Genomic DNA, 20,462 nt, shown 5'->3' with positions numbered 1-20,462 from the left:
ACCACTACCAGTCACTTCAAAGAACAGGTCATGCAGCTTTTATTTAGTTTTACCTTTTTGGTAAGCAAGAGGGTTTTTCTTTCAGTCAGACCATTCACATACTTTTGACAGCACAGATTGCAGTGAATTTGATGGAGATCTTGCAACGTTAGAAAACTTTTCTCAATATACATCCATTTAAGCAACAGCTTGTAAGTCAGAATGTGAGTGCTAGAGTCAAGTCTGCGCACTGCACTCCAGGTATACAAAGCATTGCAGCAGCACAAGAAATGCCCGCACTGGGCAAAGTACAGTGTGTTTTACATAGTGCAATCACATTTAGAGGAAAAACTCTAGGAAGGCCACATCTATTCATTATTTATTTTTTTTTCTTAAATCCTGTCAAGTTTACAAATGTGAGGGGGGTAGAAATCAAACCTCTGACTGAATTAACTTTTGTACAGGTAGGTTTTGTGTATAGGCACGTGCTTTAGAGAGGAGCTCTGAATCTGTTCTGTAATCACGAGAAAGACATATTGCTTTGTGACTCAGAAAGTGTTATACCATCTCTAACCTTCCTAACACTCTTAGCCAGAGATGTTAATCCAGCTGTTTGTAGAGTTCCTAGAATATGCTCTTCCCTCTAGTGTAAATCCCCAATACAGAAATTCAGGTTGCTATTGATAGCAATTACAGTTATTCTACTTGCGGTCATCTGACCGTGTTAGGCATTGCCTCTGATTACTCCAGTCCACAGTGAAAACTCAGATTACCAGAGACATGGAGGCTCTTGCTTTTCTGTTACTGTCACTCACCAATACGAAAAAAAACCAAGTCAGACAATGAACTGCTACAGCAAAGCATAACTGGTAATACTCATCTAAAACAAAAAAAAAAGGAGCACTCATGACACTGTCATGGTAAGCAAATTTTTAAAGATACTGCAGGGTGATTTGCCCAGTAAAATTTTAAAACATACACTGTGCTCAATAGTTCAAACTACACATAAAGAAAGAGCAGCTCCCTGCAACAAAGTGTAAATCAAAACGTTATAGCACCAGCTCCCAAGCACCAAGGAGTTGCCCACTGACCAGTTCTAGTGTACAATGCAATAGTGCTCGCTGAGGTTTCTGCTACAGGAGAGCCACAGTGGGACAGCTCTGCCCATTTCTTGCTGACGTGTTCTTAACAGGTGTGCACAAATTACATTCCTCCCTTCCCATGGAGAGCAAGTCAAGATGACGAGATTGTTACAGTACCAGAAAACACTGAATGGGAAATGGCACCTGAGGGAAAAGTAGGTACTGCATACCTGATTTTGAATAAATGGGCATGGAGGAAACGTGATGTTATCTGAGCAGTCCTCTCCCTGACAGATCGCATCTGGAAGGAGCTGCAGACTGTAAGAAAAGAAACAAGCCTTCCTATGCTGAAAGCCATTGCCCACACTAATGATTGTATTTCACCATCAGCAAAGCATTTATCCCCAAAAGCTGTACACATACTGGTCAGATTATGGTGCAGTGCTATACTTTACACTGTTAAAAGTCTGTTGCTATAGTGGTCAGGTTTGTCTTTTATCTGAGGAGGGCAAAAAGGAAACAGGCAGCATGGCCACATCATCATATAGCAATTTTACTCCACATTAATGCAGGTATGATCTTTCTTCTTAAGTGCAAATAAAAAAGTATTTCTGAGAAACCAGCATGACTTGGGCTGCTGAGAAATGACAGGTGATTCAGTTTCTTACAAATACCGACAAGTTTAAATCATTACAGGTTTCCAAAGCAAGAACAGGGTTACGAACAGGAAGGGAATAAAACATTACCACTATTAGAAAGACATGTCATTGGAAACTTCAAACACTCTTCAAAAACATATCTAGAAAAGATTGTTCTCCTTTTTTTTTTTCTTTTTCTTTTTTTTTTTTCTTCCTGCAGCTGAGGAGTGTCCATGCAAAACAATTTTGAGAAGAGCAGTGTTCTGCCTGGGTACCAACTAGGCCCAACTTTGTCCCACACAGCTCAGTAAAGTGCTCTCTTGTGCATCCTTTCAGGAAAAAAATTCTCATTTAAGTTTGGGAGGCCGAGGTTGCTAGCTGGGGGAGGCATAGTCTCGGTCAATCCATGTTGAGGTCAGAGAAGGAGGAAGGAGTGAAGTTAACAGTACTCTGCCTTTCATAACTCACAGACAACGGGCTGCAAGGGAGGAGCATGCAGGAGAAGCAGTGGTGGGTATCAGAGGAAACCCTGCCCCTGGGAAGCCACAGAAGTTTAACACAGGCTTCATCAGGGAAAGCATTTCATTCTCTAAAGATAAAAGCACTAGCTCTGCTGCAGAGTCCTGAAGATTTACTGTTCAGACACCAGGTAACACATGACATAAGTGAAAATCAAATATGCTTTTCACTTCCTGTGCTGGTCATTTTTCAACAATTCCTTTGAAGTACAAAGGGGATCCGAGTAACATTCTTTTGCCGATGTAAAGAAAAAAAAAGCATCTTGCCCTCAACATTTTTTATGTTGCACATTTATAAACATTCTAGGGCAGATTGTTAGAGGTATTTACTGATAAAAGAACTAACCATCAGCTTAAAAGAGTAAAACCAACATTAATGGGGAAAAGAATAAGGCATTTTCTATTTTGGCCAGGAATGATGCATGCTACAGAATAATCTTCATTTTTCCACTTGGTTTTCAGACCACTGCACTTTTTCTTTTTGTTTTACATGGCACTTTGTGTTTTACAACTTAGTCAAGCTTTTCAAGTGTTTTCTTCAATATAAATGCCTTCTCTTGTAGCTCGGGTCTGCTGTCTGATGCCATTGTAGACAACGAATGAATGAGGTGCTCTCTGCTTTCTGGTGTCAGGCTTTCCCACTGTTGAGCTTCTGTGTAGAGACAGATAAGACACTTGACATAAATACCAGAATGCCAAAAAAACCCAAAAGGCCATCTCCATCCCCAGACAGGCTGAAAGAGTGACTGCTTCAGCATTTCACCTGCAGTCCACGCTGCTCTTCTAGGAGCAGGCAAATTCAACTGGACGCTTGGGTGCACGGTGCTGCCTCCTGCACAGGGAGTCAGGTCTGTTCAGACTAGGCTTACTGTCTTAGGACTGTAATGTGAAAACAAGGGCCTGAAAACCCAAATGTTTCCCATTTCACAATAGCTCCATGTAGTGTAAGATTTTTGCTGGAATACAGGAAACATGAAAAGCGTAACAGAAATCCAAAGGAAACGTTTACCACAGAACGACTGCGGAAATGCATGACCTTGAGACCTAACTAGACTAATTCTCTCAAGTTCCATGAGGTTTAAATCCTAAAGAATGAGGAACTAAACTTGGCACTGAAAGGGTAGAAACTACTCTTCTGCACAGACAGCAGCTCTCCCTTCTGCGGAGCTCGCACACAGAGCAGAATCTGACTACACGCTCAGTCCTGTGTGCTCTCCCTGGGACCCTCCTTGCTGGATGTTTTCCTCACCCAAGGAGTATCCAACAGTACTTCAGACCTTGAGTTTATCCACAGGTACTTCAAACCAAGTTTCCAGAGTCACCAAGCACAGAACTCCAAGTCCCAACCACCCTAAAACCACCCAGTGCTGCAAGCAGAAGGTAACACCATCTCTCCAGGGCTCCAGGCCACACAGCCAAGTGCCTTCTTTACCAAACAAGAGGCTCTCCCAGGTGGCAAGCAAAAAGTCTCACCTTGCAGTCTGGTGAGCAGCAGCTGTATCACAGACAAAGCTTCTGTTCTTATGGACGTGTAACTTTTGTTTTCTGAGGGATTTAAAAAACAAACAAACAAAAAAAACCCACAACCACACTGAGAACCAAAGGCACATTAACTGTACAAAGAGCAGTCACCACCGTAGTCTCCAGACCACTCCTGTCAGCACAGCTCACTGAAGCTCATTTGTGCCGGCAGTCTGCACTGCTCCCCAGTTAGACACAGCTGAATGGCAGCAAGTGACCAACTAGAGGCTGATGAGTCAGCTAAACCTTGTGCGTCTCCTCTGCCTCTACTGCAGTGCTTGCATGGGTTGAAAGGGAACAATGCTGGCCTAGCTGCAGCGTGATGACACACAACTTGTGCGCTAACAGCCTGTTCTTCTGGTGAGTTGTAATGGCTATAAACCATCCAAATTTTAACAAGTACCATTAAGTGAGGGTACTCTATGCCAAGAAGCACAAGCTTGACACAAAAAGTTATTTGGTCTCCTGAGGTAAAATCTTGCTTAGAGTCTCATTCCAGGAGGACTCATAGCTACAAAGAAGCTTTCTCCAAAGGGGTCTCTGGATTGGTAGCCACATGTGGGTATGAGGAGACTTGGGACACTGTTACAGTCACAGGACAAGCAGAAACACTACCAAAGTAATGAAGAGCCCCACAACCGTCAGCATTACATGGCAGCATTTACAGCCCCATGGGCACTTGGCCCAGGAAGAACACAAACTGCCTCAAAGCCTCGGAGCTTCATGCGCTAGCTGTCTGAGAAAATTTTGAGTCTTTCCAATGCATATGTATCCAAGAAGTCCGAACTGGAGCAGAAAGCTTGTGATTCATTAAATCAGTAACAGCTGGATTAGGTGGGGTCCATCTTCTGCATTCTGAAAATTACCATGCTTCCAATTTGCATACCTGAGAGGTTGCAGTTTGCTGTCTGCCTCTCCTTCCCCTTTCAGAACTCTTTTGCACCACACCAATTTACTTCTCTGTGCACAGCACCCTGCACAGTACTGTCCTGAACAGCTACTGCAACACCGGAATAACCACAGTGCAGTGCAAGGAAAAGCAAAATGTCATCTCTGAGAGCTTATGCTTATGCTGCACTCCCTATACCAGCCAACCCCCGCAGGAGGAATGTATTAATGAGCAATTAATTATCAACCACAAACCAGGAAAAGTCCATTTACCTAAAGAATGTGTGATAGACGAACAAGTTTCCAACAGTATTTCTGTCAAAGCCACAGGGTCTGACTGCTCCTCCTCAAACAGCATAAGCCTGCCAAATACAGAAACTCTGTCAGACATGCTGTATCACGGGCAGAAGTCAGCTTGACTTCCTCAAGAGAATCCAGCGTCATCTTCAATTTCATTAAACAGTTTGAAGCAACAAAGAAAAGACACAAAGTGGATTGCAGAAAGGAGAATTACCCTTGAAAGTATATATTCATGGCTTGTAGCACTCCAAGCTGCACTTTCCATGTGCTGAGTTTCAGACGGTCACACATTAACTTGCAAAACTCTTGGCGATAGCAACCTACAGAAAAATAAGAATGTAATTGTGTTACTGTGGGGAAAGGCAAAGGGAAACACTTCCTGTTCTGTCTCCCAGGTGTTCCTTGTGCTCCTCCTCCAAGTGACATCAAGCTAGTCACTGCATATGACCAAGTCAACATCCTGCAATGAGGGACTCTGAAAGTCTCCATCACATCAACACTCTCCTTACAACCACTGGAAGATAAACAGCTGCATTACACATTCTGGCATGCTAATAAAAGCAACATATTTGTTTTTTTGGTGTTGGTGGTTGTTTTATTTTCCCCCAGAATACCCAGTTCCTCCACCTTCTAACAGCTTTAATGCAGACATAAATGTGAGCAGCAAAACTAGGCTGCTTTTGACTAAGCAAGCCACCTCAGGCATTCTGCATGTCTCCATACACTCAGAACAGTTTGGTGAAGTGAATTTAAGACATTAAAGCAAGTTCCCCAAGGATGGGCTACTCCGTGGGAAAGATGTTGAGGCAACTTTCTCACTGAAGATCTTGCAAGCTGCAGGCAGCAAGAACCTGCAGCTCCTCAAAATCTTCCTTACTCCTCACACCATCTCCAGGTCCCTCCCTCCTTCCCTTCTTAATTTTAAGAGGAAACAGTTTGAGCTGAGAAAATTTGCTTCGCACACCATTAGCTGACTTACGCTGTGTCTCTGGGCTCCTTGGCCAAGCTTTGCCCAGGGTCTCGAAGGCACAGATCACGTACTCCATCTGCAGCTCCTTCTCCCTCATGTCCTCATCCTCTTCATCATGCTTTGGTAAACTCAAGCCCATGCTCTCCAGAGAGTTCTGCAGAGACCACGGGGGGGCAGTATGATTGACAGAAGGAGGATGGCAGGCTAGCCACACACTTCAGTGCATTTCAGTCTTCCCTTGCACTCTGTGCCCACCAGTCCTGTAACCTCTTGGTGCCTCCACACAGATGCAGCACAGGCTCCCCACAGCCACCGGCAGCTCTGGCGCTGCTGGCAGCCTGCAGAAGTGCACGGTAGGCTCTCTGGCCTTGCACCCAAGCTATATTGCCTGTGCTATACCAGTCCCACTTGCAGAGCTGTGAAGCACTACTGATACTAAACAGAAGCACCCTAACACAGCTTCCTACAAGTCTCTTGCTGCCTGTAGAGCAGCCAGGAAATAACTTCCAATGCTGTATCAGAGCAGCACTGTACATCAGAGGAAGGGCTCTGCCTAGAGAACAGTTGGGCCAGTTCAGAATTTGGGCAGCACAGGTACAAGCCCTGATGGGGCTCACAAACAGTCTTTCAGTTGCACCAGGGATCTAGCTGAGTGTGGGGTATCCCTCACACCAGCAGCCTCCTGGGCAGAAACCTGGCATGTGTCCAGCATCAGATGGACTGTCACCGCTTGGGTCTTTTGCACCGAAAGAGGGCAAACTCAAGAAACTGAACCGTCACCTTCTTTATCATGGGAAAGATGATCTCTGCCAGCTCCTGGAACCGGTCTTCGTTCGTTGCCTGCAGCACCCCAGCCACACAGCGCAATGCCACCATCTTATACTTTAGATTCTCTTTCCGACATTCTTTCAGGACAGCCTGGACAATATCATTGACAGTGGGCTGGCCAGGCACTGACTTCTGCAGCTCTGCACTGAAACACGGCACACAGAAACTGTCAGACCCACATTAATCCCTTCCCAAACACCACTCCTCTCCCAGACAGGAGGTAATTCCTGTGTCCAGGCACAGGGCTTCCTACCAACAGTTACAGCAGAAGTTACACTCCCATGCTCTTCTTCGCTCTTACCCTGTCTGTTCTCCCTGTTTCTTTCCTGTCTTCCCTCATATGTTTCCGACGTACTTTCCCCCTCACTCTTCTATTTACCTCTTCCTATCTTTTCCCCTTTAAGGTGTCCATCCTTCCCCTTAGGCTCTTCTTTCTTTGCAATTCTGGCCTCTCAGCACCCTCTTCCTTGCCCTACGTTACCTCTGCAGGTCTGTCAGAAGCATCGCTTGCCCCTCCCAGCTCTCACCAGTGACCCACATGTTGACAAGCAGAATGGAGAGAGACTCCTCACATGCCGATACAAGGTCAGCATGGTGCTTTTCAGTCTCCCTAACACCAGACAGGCAACAACATTGTGCAACAACCTCCTTCTTTGAGATGTCACTTTCTGAGACTACCGCCTCTTTCAAGACACTTACTTGCATGCAGAGACGACACTGGCAATGGCCTTTAACAGCTCCTCCTGCAACAAGTAAAACAGATAGCACTGAGAAATGCTACACAGACAAATGGCACAGTCCTGCTGTACAAGCAAAACCTTTGTACTCTGCTGTGAGAGGTAGTGGGGAAATATGCCTATGACACCAGCCTAGAGAAGTGATGTCTGGCTCTTACCACTTCTGCTGTAGTGGACTTGGCTTTCCATCTGCAGTAAACTGGCAGCGGAAAGGAGCCTTGCAGCACCCCTGTGCAGCACAAGCTAGTACCCCTCAAGGCTAGAATATGGTGCAATGCAAGTAATCTAAGCAGGAACTCAACGACTAAAGCCACATGAACTCTATCTACTTATCCTCCATGTCATTTTTATATCTGCTAAATGCAGGGCATAAGGCAGACTTCCTACACATGCTGCTCTGCAGCACAGAACATCGCATTTCCTGGCCCAAGGGCGGTGTGCTGCTGTTCACTGTGATCCACGAGGTGCCAGTCTCTTTTTTTACCTTCCCAGTCCAGGTTCTCCCTGGCAGGCCTTGCAGCAGGGCAGAGATAACTATTCCCAGATGTGGCGGTACAAGGGAGCCTGTCTGTTTGGCAATTGATGCCATGGCAGCTGCTCCCTGGGCTTTCATCTTCCAGGACTGGGACTGCAGAGCCTTCTGGGTAATGGCTATCAACTCCTGCATATACAGCCTGATGCCACCCTGAGTACCTGTGTGGCAAACAGAGAAACACCATAATGCTGCCACAAACCCAACAAAAATCTGATCTTATTTAAAAAAAGAGGCAAAAAGAAAAAGCAATTACAGATTTATCTTTTTTTATTTTGGCTATGAAACGTATCAGCATGGCCTACTTCAGGCAAAGGGGTTAAGAATTCCTCTCAGGCTGATTTGGTTCTGTTTCCCAGGTGCTTCCAAAGAAAATCTTTAGCATACATCTAACCAAGAGCTCATCTCAGTCCTTCCATATGGCAGACACCAGACATTGTGTTAGCCTGTTTATAAGGAATATAATTTGTGGGGTTGTTTGTTTGGGTTTTTTTTTAACGAGAACAGGTCACCAGTAAAACTTTTTGCAGCTCCTTTCTGAAGTTCCAGAAAAGTGATCTCGTCACTGAGGGACCAGATCCAAAATCAGGTCAGAGAAGGAGCCAGCAAAACCATTTCACCATGCATGCAGATTTTCCTCTACAGACAGACAGCATGGCAAAATAGCCCTTCTACAGCAGACTCATTCACTGAAGTTAAAGACACAGGCATCAGAGAGATCTCCACAGAAACCAAGGCCAAAGTCCCCAGTAACTTCAGAGTGTACAGCAGCCCATAAAGGCTTGCATAAAGATTTCCAAAGATGTCCAGCTATCTGCACCACAATCATGGCCACTACAGTGGCATTCAGTACCTCACAGTCTTAAAATACTTCTGACTGTGTCTGTGTATCCCCAGCTATTAACACCCCCGTTATTATTTTAAATACTCGTAAAGAAGCTAGCGTGCCAAAACTCACACAGGATATCTTTAGCAAGGAAGAAAATGTAAACAAGCTTCCCAAATTTTTTACCATGAGAACTCTATTTCCAAAATGGATTTCCAGAAAGCATGGTATTTCTCCCTCCCTGCTTCCCAGAAAGCTTTCAGCACTCAGCACAACTTACCAGGTACATTTTCCTGCCAAACTTCAGTCCACAGAGTAGAATTCTCTTTGTCTCCTTTCTCTTCATCAGGAAACTCATGCATGCCAAGAAAAGCCAATGGCAGCACATGTTTGGCATGGTTCTTCACTACGTCTGGACTGTAGCGTCCCATTGCATGCACAGTTAAAGCACAGCCTGTTCTGTACACTGGCTCTGAAGGAGCAAAACAATCACACATTATGACTGGGAAGCAGGATTTGCCTTCAACAGCTTGGTCTGCCTCTTGAGAAGCAAAGAAATGCAGTGTATTATATAACAATACGTGGGAATTAGCCAGTGAAACCAAGCACCACAATATAGCAATGTTTCTTTACTAGCTTCTGCTATCAACAGGAACTTTTTCTGCACTGTATTCTGTAGCTGAACGCCCCCAAAGCAACATACCTTCCTTCTCCATGTACCAACTGCTGAGTTTGTGCAGCAGCTTCTCAGTGCTACTGTCCCTGGAAGTCTGTAACAGGGAAGAGACTCAATTCACTCAAAAACTTCAAAAAAACACCAACAACAAAAAACCTAAAACAATCTCAACCCCCTACTCACCCGGACTAGATGCCCCATAGCAAAGGCAAAAGACTTCTGTACCACGCTGTTGCGATCAGTCAGGCCAGTAAGTAAAGCACTCATAAGTTTGCCTGTTGGAAGAGACTTTGCTTTATCAGAAGTATCATGTTTTCATTGCTGTGGCAAGAATTACAACAGCCTGCATTTCATTAGATTGCCTGATTTTATGCCTTCTTACTTGTCACATACTTGTGGGGTCCTTACGTTTAAACAAGTGCATAGCACAACACAGCAAGCCTCAGTGGAGGCTAGCGTTTTGCCAGCCTCAGCCTGCACACCATGACTGCTCATATTCCTGAAAGGAAGCACCCCAGCTAATCATGCTTTCAGCTTTATTTCTATCTTGCAACAGAAAGGTGACCTTCTTTCTACTATCAAATCACAGTAAATTGTAAAGAGAAGACTGAGACACAGGGAAGAGACGTCCCTGTTTCTGTTCCTCCCATAGCTCCAGTTCAAGGAACAAGTGCTTATGGACAGCACTGCACTGACACAGGCATTGTTAGCCCGCTCCAAGGGAGTCTAGCGATATTTCTGCCTGTTCTTGCTGGGTGTTATTGAATTCCCTCAACTCCTTCCTCTGCCTCTTCCACCCTGATGAGGTATGTAACAGCCCCTGGACCTACCCCCTAGCATGCCAGTCTTATACGGACAAGACAACTTCAAACAGCTCTCCAAGGAAAATATGCATCTAAAGATCATTCCTGTGATAAAATCAAGGGCCAACAGGGAGGAAATACTACCTACAGAACATCAACAAAAAGCACTATTAAAACCTAACACTAGAAACAAACCTTACCTGAATAAGGTGTTAAGTCCTGAGGACACTGTGTGGTTAATGACACAATTACACTGGCACAGCCTCCCTGGAAGATTGCGGGGCGGGGGGGGGGGGGAGGGAAACAAAAAGGTAACATACAAGAATATTAGCCCCTGGCTATTACTGTCAATACTTGCTGCGGGGCTACATGCACTTGTATGACATGATCTAGGCCCACCTAGCCTCTGCCCCGATATCCCAGGAGCCAAGGGCAGAAGCAGAAAACCAGTCTGTAACAAATGAGTAACAAGAATTGAATTAGGAAGCGAAAAAGTTACCGGGACCCACACTCAGGATAGATGGTTCTCAAAGACTTACAGCTATCAAGGGCAGCCTTCCCCACTGAAGTGTCACTGAGCCCAAGAGCCATATTGTGGCTAACAGGGGAGGTTAAGGCAGCACACGTTCAGAAAATCACAAGTATGACTCCAGTATGAATGAGCCCAAGCTGTCACTTTAAAAGAGACAGTCAAAAGAACCATATTTACATTGACACTGCTCTGTGTTCCGTCTCCATTTCCAAATAGACTATTAAAGTCACAGACATACCTTTGTGCCAAGGCCTACTCCACTTTTGATCAGTTCACACAGCCGAGGAACCAGCTCACCCAGGACAGACACATCCAAATACTGCAAGCCCTAGAGAAAGGCAAGGGATAGGGTGGGGGGAAGAAAGAAAGACAGAAAGAAAGCAAGAAAGTAAGTAAGAAAGGTAATGGTAGTTGACGTAAGCTGATCTACTTCCAGCTGAGGCATGCCTCAGTTCTGCAGGCTGGTCTCTTCAGGTGAGTCATGCAAGTTTGCTGCATGGTGGGAAAAAAGCACCACATACAGATTCTCCGGTCCCACTCCTGTGGTGAGCTGACCCCGCTAAAATTATCATTTGCTGGAAATGACATCCTCCTGCACTCCAACTGTTCTGAAAGCAACACACCAGCAAGAACTCCTTCTGGGGAAGTAAAGAGATGCAAAGGTGTGCATGTCCAAGGACAAAAGCCAGTATTTCCCCAACTTCCTGAAACCCTGAAGCATTAACACATCCAAATGAGACAATGAAATTAAACTAGTCAAGACAGTTTTTGAACAACTCAAGACAAACAAGCGGTATAAATGACATAAAGGTACAAAAAGGATGTTACTGGTATTGTTTCTAATCTCCAATGAATAAAATACCACTGGGTGAAACAGAAAGCCTCATGTTACCAGCACTCTGTGAAGTGCTGCTGTAGGGGTAGGGGGAGATCCATCCTTGCAAATTCAAGTGTCACAAACAAACTGAAGGTAAGCCTCTCCTAGCTTCAGAAGTCCTATCATCTGTCACTTCCCCCTCCTGCACTGGTATGGTGAAGAGAATTAGATCATTATATATTGATTATATATTTATGAGATATATATATATTTATGATATATTTTTTACATATATATATATATGGGGAAGGGAAGATTATATCATATAATCTCCCAGCCAGCCCCAGAATATACAGGAATAGAGAGAATGTTGCTCATAAGCCAGGACATCTTCATGCTACTCCGTCCTGTTTCTCTTCTCCTCCAGGAAGCACAGCCACCTCCTGCAGGTCTGGCAGAGGCAAGGCATGGCCTGGGAGGAGGGACAGCAGCAGCTGCTGCAGCCTGATGCGCGGTAGTGAGTACGCTTTTTCATGGAGCCTTCCATTCCTAGCTGCTTTACACACTATTTATAGAGAGCACTCCACCTGACACCAGAACACAGCTCCACATGCTGCTATGTACAAGAAGGCTTGCTGTTGATAATTTTCCATAAGCACAAGAAAGAAAGAATAGCTCTGGTGGCTATGCTTCTCCTAAAGCTCAATGCTCACACACCCAGCCTGCTCACATGCGCCTCGCTGTGTGCAGTGCCTGAGCAGAAAAGTGAGTTTTCTTTGGGAAGGGACAGGCTCTTACAGAGGGCAGAGCGCTCTGCCAAGACAGACCCTACAGCACAGTGTCTGTGCATCAGCAACTCCTCCTCCAGCAGCAGGAAACTATGGTGCCAAACACCAGCTCCTGACAGTGCTTGCAGTATGCCTTCTTTATCAGAGCAGACAGGTCTTGAGGTGGAGAAATAATCCCTCCAACTCCAAATGGAGCCAAGGTTATTCACAACTGATCTGAGGAGTAAGTTGTGGTGACAGGATGAAGGAAGTCAGAACGTGAAAAAGAAGGTGGACATCTCCATGGAAATGTGATGATAAAATGAACCCTGAAGAAGTATTCTGTAAAGTTCCCACTTCGATTCATCTCCTACAACATACCTTACACTGGAACCCTTCTGAATCAAGTACTTACCATGTTAATGGTTTCCATCATAGGAGATGACTTGACAGCACTAAGTCTGGCACTATCCATTGCAGCCTAAAAAAAAGGAAAAAAAAAAGGAAAAAACCAAAACCAAGTGTAAACTCAACATAAAAACAGCAAAAAGGACATAATCTGTAAGTTACCACCTCACGTATTCAACCCAAAATCCATTCCTGATGCACACAGGGGAGGGGGGGAGGAAAATTTCCTCTCTGACCTGCTGGTCACTCCTTTCTCATTGGCAAAGGACTGAGTTTGCAGAAGATGGAGTCCCTCCCCACAATGAAATTAGCTATATTTGCTTCTGAACAGTGGGTTTCAGTCACTTTCCTAGAAGACCACTACTGATTAATAAGTTTCTTTGAGACAGATTAATGGACACCGTGCTGACAACGTCCACCTCCAGCCCACAGTACTATGGCACACCTTCTAACTTGTGTTGTGAGCTTTGCAGTTATCCCCCTGTGTAAACCAGAAAGGTTTGACAGTACAGGTATACTGCAGATAATTATTAGAGACTCTCTTCACCTGTTTCACAGTTGTATATGGTGTTGACATTTAACAACGGGTCTTACTAAGATTGCTCTTCAATTTCTGAAATATGTGGTGGTCTAGTCAATAAAAAACCAGCCCTAACTCTTAAAAAAATCCCCACATTTATCCAGTCATATTCCAATGATGAAACTTTTTTTAATAACTTACTAGCTACTTCTCTCTGCATCTTTGAACACCTCTCAACCAAATCTGCTATTTTTCTGTTCACTGAATGAAGCTTAAATCTTTGTTATTTTTGTTCTGATGGTACTTTCTCATTATAATTGCACTTACCTTCTCCTGATCTGTTGCACAAAGACTCAAATAATTAAGGACCTGAGGCTCCAGCACACTCAAGGATTCCAGCAGGGCTGGGATAAGTTTTGGTGCATGAGGTTTCAGCATAGACCCAGCACTTTTACTGATCTTCACAAGAGTGTTAATGCTGGAAAAAGATCAAAAGGAAGGTCAACAGAGAAGCACACAGACTTAGCTGAAAAACCTCTCTGGTGTACTGTAATCCAGTACCAACAAGGCCAATCCAAACCTGAGATACACCAAGATGAATCTACCTGCAAACACAAATCTGTGTACTTCTCTGCTTAAGCAAAATCATACCCTAGCTCTGAGCTTCCAACTGATGCTACGCTTTGCACAGAGGCTGTTTACTTTGGCCAGGGTATCACAAAGAGAATGGGCAAAGAGGCAGTACTATAGACAGACACAGGAAGAAATAACCCATCTTCATGTTTTAAAAAAGCTCTGGGCACAGTCACCCCAGAGGCATCCATTGTTTCTGCCCAAGAAAAATACTACAATCATCTGTTCAAATCTCACTTGTCAGCTTCAGACTGACCACATCTCTCAGGCTTCATTTTGACGAAGGGTTTTCAGATCTTCAAAAGGGATGAAAAATTCAAGGAATATTCACTATAATTTGTTAGAAGCTTTCTAACCTTCCTGGATAATCATGTTCAATAAAATAAAATTATTTTTTCGCAAACATCAGCTACACTCCAGGTCTGAATTTTCCAGCTTTTCTGTCCTTCAAGCAAATGAAGGAATAAACAGGGTTACAGTGACAAGTCCCAACACATTAAGGGACATCCAATGGTTACAAGACATAAAATGTATATGAACAGTGAGACTAAAGGCAGCCACCTCTGGGGTGTGAACTGTCCTTACTCACAACCAGTCATGAAGTAAGACCTGGCAGTTTCAAGAACTATGGTGGGATTTTCTGTTTACAGGCAGGTGAGGTATGCTAGTCCTGAAGGACAGCTTCATGCACAGCAAATCAGAAAACAACTTCCTGCTGGAAACTCAATCTGGGCTTTTGCAGAGAGGCCAGATACTCCCAAAAAATAGGCAGAGTTCCCAGGGCGGGGGGTTTGAACTCTCTGAGAAGAGGACTCAGCAGGAAAGCTGTTTTGGGGAGAGATATGTCACTTCAAACACAAAGAACTTTCTGCAACTCAAGTGAACAAGCTGGGTCTCCCGGGGACAAATCATGACACAACTCCCAGGCAACACACATGATGCAAAACTAACCTGAGAGATCGGACTTCAGCAACTGTGCTTACTATTCCTTTGCCTAGGAGGCAAGGGAGCAATACAGCTATCGTCTTCTGACCTGCTGCTCCTTTAGAGGGATCACACATTTTCACACAGACCTGGGGACAGGTGAGAATCAGTGTTGCAGTTATATACAAACCCCCTGCTCAAATTACATTAAAGCACATTCTCTGTCAGACAGAAGACAGGAGCAGCTGCTCACAGCCAAACCCAGGCTCTGTTAACACCTTCATTATCCTCTCCAGGAGGTACTTAAGCCCTAAGCCACATCCCTGAAAGGAGTTTCAGCTATGGTCAGCTTCCAGAAAAGACAAAAATTCAGACCCTAGCAGGCCTTGGTCTGCATCTGGATGAAGAGAAGGACCAAAGGACCTCTCAGTTGAGGGACAGCCTATCTCAGCCACACGGATTCAATCATTACGTGAGGCAGAGCAGCAAGTCTCAGTTCAGAACAGATTCTGCAATTGCAACAAAATTTTTGGACCAGATCACAATTTTTGCCATTGAAATGTCATGCTGCATGCACTGTGAAGGCTGTGATTTTAAAGACAGCTCTTAAGACCTATTTCCATTTCCACTAATAAGACTTTTTGAGAGGAATACCAGACACAGTATTAAGCGGTATGTGTACTACACCCAAAGAATCTTGTGTTAGTAACAGCACTGGTAAGTGAAGTCCAGTCAGATCACTTTGTTTCACAGCAGTGAGGTTCCATAACTTAGTCAACTAGATCAGTTGAGCTTGATCAACTGTTAGAAGTTACAGGAAGTTTTCTTAAATCCCACCCCCAACTGGGAAAAAAAAAAGGACATCGGGGGAAAAAAAAACCAGCACCCCAGTTCATTATATCCCTCCTTCGGTTGTATAGAACTTAACATTGCACTACCCTCAAGCAGCAGAACTTCACCAGCATCAACAAAAGTAAAGAGCAGTATGTGGTCAAGCTATTATGATTGCTTTCAAGGGGGCTGCCCTGTTTATCACAACCCCTCCTTGTACTACAGATCTTTTCCAGACAACAGTCCATGGTGAACAGGTCAGTCCTGCAGATATGGTAGTGAACGATTACCTGACATCAAAAACACACACATCTCCCCGCTCAAATGACAAAATTAGTGTTTTACCTTGCTTAAAGTTTTTAGGGCTAGTTCTGCTGCCTTTCGCACAGTCTCCTAAAAAAGAAATCAACAATCCATTGTTGCTATTTTTAAATCTTCTGTAGAATGATTCATATTAACTGGTAAGTATAACACTAGTACTGACAAGGTTATATTCATGGCCAATACTTAATATGATACCTTTCAAAGAAATTTTTGCTTTGGTCCATTGGAGTATCTGGTCTAGTCAAATACATAAACAAACCTGCCTGACACTGCCAGGTTCTCTGAGCTTCTGTTCACATTTGTGCCTGTGATAATATTTTATTGGTTGTCCTTTTCAAAACAAAAGGACACACCAACAAAAAAACCACAAAAAAAGCCAAACAAATATCAAAAACCCAAAACAAACCCCCAGAAAACAATGGAACTTTCCTCTGCAAAAAGCAGTATACCATGCCCTGGGTTTGCTTTACCCACTCCTCAGTATAATGCCTGTTGCTTAGTGATGCTTTAGTGAACTGAATGTCTAGGACTAGAGAAAGATGGGACTAAAAGTAAACAGTAAAATCAGTGCAGCTCTGGTGGCACATGACACCACCACCAATTAGACTCTTTACCTGTATTGATGAATTAAGCTGTATCTACCAATACAGCTAGATAGCAGTTACTGGGTACTGAAACACAATCACCTGGACTGGTAATGTCTTAGGGTGTTCTTGGAAAAAATCTGGCCTGCCACAAGTACACTTTCCCAAACAATTTCAAGTAAAATTCAGGAATTAACCCCTTCCCAAAAGGCAGTCTGCAGGTGGTTGCTCTGTTCTGCAGGCTAATACAGCCTAAGGAAAAACTGCTCAGTTGGTTCCAGTTCCCAGGCACATTTCTGAACACACTAAATCTACTAGTATGGAAGCAACTTCCTGGTACACAGTACACTTTGGAAAACAGCTCAGCTTTTGCTTAAGCTTGACCAGGGAAGTCTGGATTCAGCAAAAATGCAGCTTGGAAAGACCTGACAATTCTGACTTTGTATATGCAAGATATTTAAGCACACAAGCAGCCCAAAATAAGTGTTTCTAAACTTTAGAGTTAAGCAAATACTTAGGAATTCTTGTATATTCACGAAAAATGCTGAACCATCAAGAATAAACACGGTACAAATGAAAACCAACACTTAAAAATGTGAGAAACATATACAAATAATTCCCAATGTGGCATGGAGATTTTAACTGCAAGAGGCTTTCAATTTCTAGTCTGATTAATACCCAAAATTCCCACTGGCTTCAACTTTACTTCTCACAGAATCTCTCTTTAAACACCTCAGAGCTTGATCACTGTATTTTCTGTTGAAGATTCCTGTTCAATTGTCAGTTCCATTACCTTAATGTCATCTTGCACTCTGAATAGGATTTCCCAGATCTCTGGAAGCTTGTCTATGATGTCATCCAAAGGTCTTCCTCTTAGCAAGTCATTCAGTGCCAGACAGCTGCAAACAAGGAATTTTCTTTCTTTCATATGGTGTACTTATTTGATATAGGTGTATATAGATACATTTATAAATGTAAGCAAGTGGTTAAAAAAAACCCTAGAATATTTCACATTCCTTATTTTCCTCAAATCCTCAACCTACTCTGTCATAAGAACATCTCCTTTAGCAGAGGAAAAAAGATGTTTAGCCAGTCAGGTGAAATCTGAAACAGGTGACAGCAAGTGAGAAAGCAATCTTCACCACAGCAGCCTATGCAAACATTCCAGTTACAAAATTGTTCCCGATTTCTTTTTTGTAAGTATAGGATAAGAACAAAACAAAATGGTCTAAAGTCTAGAACTGAAACTAAAATGGAAGTTTCCAATACAGCGTAACTACAAACCACTATAAACGAAAAGCTTTATTAAAAATACTATACCAACTGGCATCCTGCTGCCAAGTATGTATTTAGCCAGACTGCCAAGATTTTCTAACATTAAGCAATATTTCAGGTCCAAGAATATGCAAGAACTTTGCAACCACAAATCTCCTCCTTCAGAGAATGTTGTTTAGTATCATGCTCAGGCTACATGCAAAAAAAAAAAATTCAGGCTCAACGAAGCAAACAGCTTCAAGATTGTACCACATTTCAAGTGCAGACTACAAGACTGGGCTCTATCCTGATGAAAGGATGTGTTCTCTTCCCCCCCTCAACTTCTTCAGGTTAACAAGTTTATGGTGAAAAAGAGAAAAGAAAGTCTGAAGAAAAATCTGTTACTTTTCCTAGCAATACCTGGATTCCCTGATCCTCCACAGACTGCTGGTTAGGTTACTGATCAAATCCTCAAGAATTTCCTTGATGTACTTATCAACCTATTATTAAAAAAAAGGAAAAATCATGAAACAAACATGGGTCATGCATCCTCATTCTGTATTTTGGGTGGGGGGCAGGGGGTGGGGTAGAAGAAAAAAAAAATCCTTTTGGACAACACAACTGCCTTCAGTCACAGCAGGTGAACTAATGCTTGCCAGAGCTTACCCAATGCAAACTTACTCTGACTTTGCTTTAGACACTTTCTCTGCACTGCTTCAGGGCTTAATGCTGTGACATAGATGACCAGAAAAGAGTTCTTTCCCAGCTGAACTGTTTAGAAGCAGCACAAAACACACATTTACAGGAGAAGCAGCTGCACTCTGATGAGGTACCAGAGCAGATGACTTCATCCTAAGATCAGCTTTGCTAGGAGAAAAGATCCGCAAACCCAGTTCCAGGCCTTTCACAGCAAAAGCAAGGCCACCTCACAAAAATCACTTATTTCTGAAATTTGTCTAGGAGAAATTTCCCTCAGACTGATGGAACAGCTTCTTCCCATGGGTTTCCTCCCACTTAAAAACTGAGGAACCATACTTAAGATGCTCTTGCTCTAGGAAGCACATCTTAGGCCACAAGGATTCCTGAAGAGCTTCTCATAAGCAATGTCAAAGCAATATCAAAGGGTGGAAAGACTCCCTTAAAGTAAAGTAAACCATGAACTCTTAACACTGGCTGTACAAACAAGGTCTGCGATATGCTTTCACATGTAAGGGGCAGTACAAAACCTGTGCACACACCCCAGCTCACACATGGATTCAAGCACCTCTTTCTCTGTAGGACAATACTTCCCCCCTTCCTGCACAGCCCCTCCTTTCACAAGATGCAACCGTCCCACAAGGATCTTTGAGATGCTGCTGGCTAGCAGCAAACCCACCGCTATGCACTTTGCTGTTCACTCACCATTGACTTGTCCATGACCAAGGCATTCCAAATACTGGTCATTGCCTGTCGAATGCCCAGGTTGGGGTCAAACTGGTAACGGTAGAGCCGGGGAAGAAGCTGGGGTAAAAATGGAGCTAACTGTTCTCCAGCCTTGGCAGCTATCACATTGAAACCAAAAGCTGCTCCCTGAAATGATGACAAAGGAGTATTTTTTGAAACAATCTAATCACTCACTCAGTTACTGCACCTGAGCACACCAGTCAGTGGCAAAGTTGATTGATACAGTTTAGATTTAGACTAAACCAAAAGGGCTAGAATGGTACCAGAATTACGTCCACCCATCAGCACTACAGTACCACAGTGTTCTCAAGCATACAAACACACTCAGCAAACATAATACTTCAAAACTTCTTTCTCTTCAACCTTCATTTCAAGATACTGATTGACTCCCTTTGCAAAAGTGGTGGTGAAGAATTAAAACTATCAAGACTTGAATATACTCTTCTGAAAGATTCTTTCTCCGTAAAACTGGTGAGGGTGGGCCACTGCTTCCCTACAACTCTGCTGTATTTAGAACAACTTAGGAACTGAGAAGCTAAGACAACTTTACCTTACCTCTACAACCTGAAACTTCTGTGGATTATCATTTTGCATCTGTTCATATTTACTTTTAAACGCAAGTACTCTTCCATACTCTTTTCCTTCTCCAACACTGTCAATCCCACTGTCAATTGTAACACAGTGGAACTGATGCTTGCCTGTGAAGTCCCTTGGGATTTGGGAGGACAGCCCAGTAAGAAATTGTAGTGCAGTGACAGCCTTTAATGACTTCATGTCAGTGTCAAAAGCTGCCACTCAAAACCCCATGCTAGGGATTTCACAGTACAGGGATGTGCTGTCTGGGTTAGTCTAGAAAAGGAAGACTAATAAAGACACTCTCAGTTAGGACCACTGCTGTGATGAGCAAGAGGCTGCAGAAAATAGAAGGAAAAGGGAGGCATCATCTGCAAGGCCCTGAAAGGCCTGCTCTGCCTAGCTCTTGTGTGGAGGCTTGGAGCAGAGACTTCCAGATGCCCCTTTCAACTTGCATGATTCTGAAAATTCCTGAAATGCTAAAGCTCAACCTACAGTTGCTGAGTGGATTTTCTTGACTCATCCTGACTGCTGCAATTCCACAAGGGTCAGGA

At 43.7% G+C, this 20,462-nt stretch overlaps 1 protein-coding gene across 3 annotated transcripts in view; it reads right to left on the bottom strand.

Moving 5' to 3' along the window:
- Positions 1–22: 22 nt before the first annotated feature.
- The window catches only part of ECPAS (Ecm29 proteasome adaptor and scaffold), a 71,280-nt gene continuing 50,840 nt past the window's right edge, over positions 23–20,462 (bottom strand). For all 3 annotated transcript variants that reach the window (XM_055790193.1, XM_055790192.1, XM_027789313.2), the window contains exons 30-49: positions 19,294–19,461; positions 18,313–18,392; positions 17,432–17,537; positions 16,076–16,123; positions 14,927–15,048; positions 13,670–13,820; positions 12,830–12,895; positions 11,069–11,158; positions 10,499–10,565; positions 9,679–9,770; positions 9,523–9,589; positions 9,100–9,291; positions 7,946–8,154; positions 7,424–7,467; positions 6,677–6,869; positions 5,906–6,050; positions 5,141–5,246; positions 4,900–4,988; positions 3,691–3,762; positions 23–2,869 (exon numbers count right to left, since the gene is read on the bottom strand). In XM_055790193.1, the coding sequence (XP_055646168.1) occupies positions 2,730–2,869; positions 3,691–3,762; positions 4,900–4,988; positions 5,141–5,246; positions 5,906–6,050; positions 6,677–6,869; positions 7,424–7,467; positions 7,946–8,154; positions 9,100–9,291; positions 9,523–9,589; positions 9,679–9,770; positions 10,499–10,565; positions 11,069–11,158; positions 12,830–12,895; positions 13,670–13,820; positions 14,927–15,048; positions 16,076–16,123; positions 17,432–17,537; positions 18,313–18,392; positions 19,294–19,461 (2,247 nt within the window). In that variant the 3' untranslated portion in view covers positions 23–2,729. The remainder of the gene's footprint in view (positions 2,870–3,690; positions 3,763–4,899; positions 4,989–5,140; positions 5,247–5,905; positions 6,051–6,676; positions 6,870–7,423; positions 7,468–7,945; positions 8,155–9,099; positions 9,292–9,522; positions 9,590–9,678; positions 9,771–10,498; positions 10,566–11,068; positions 11,159–12,829; positions 12,896–13,669; positions 13,821–14,926; positions 15,049–16,075; positions 16,124–17,431; positions 17,538–18,312; positions 18,393–19,293; positions 19,462–20,462) is intronic.

Source organism: Falco peregrinus, chromosome Z (genome assembly GCF_023634155.1).
Source record: "Falco peregrinus isolate bFalPer1 chromosome Z, bFalPer1.pri, whole genome shotgun sequence".
Lineage (NCBI taxonomy): Eukaryota > Metazoa > Chordata > Aves > Falconiformes > Falconidae > Falco > Falco peregrinus.
Note: the sequence above shows the minus strand (reverse complement) of the source record. Positions and strands in the feature narration are given on the sequence as shown.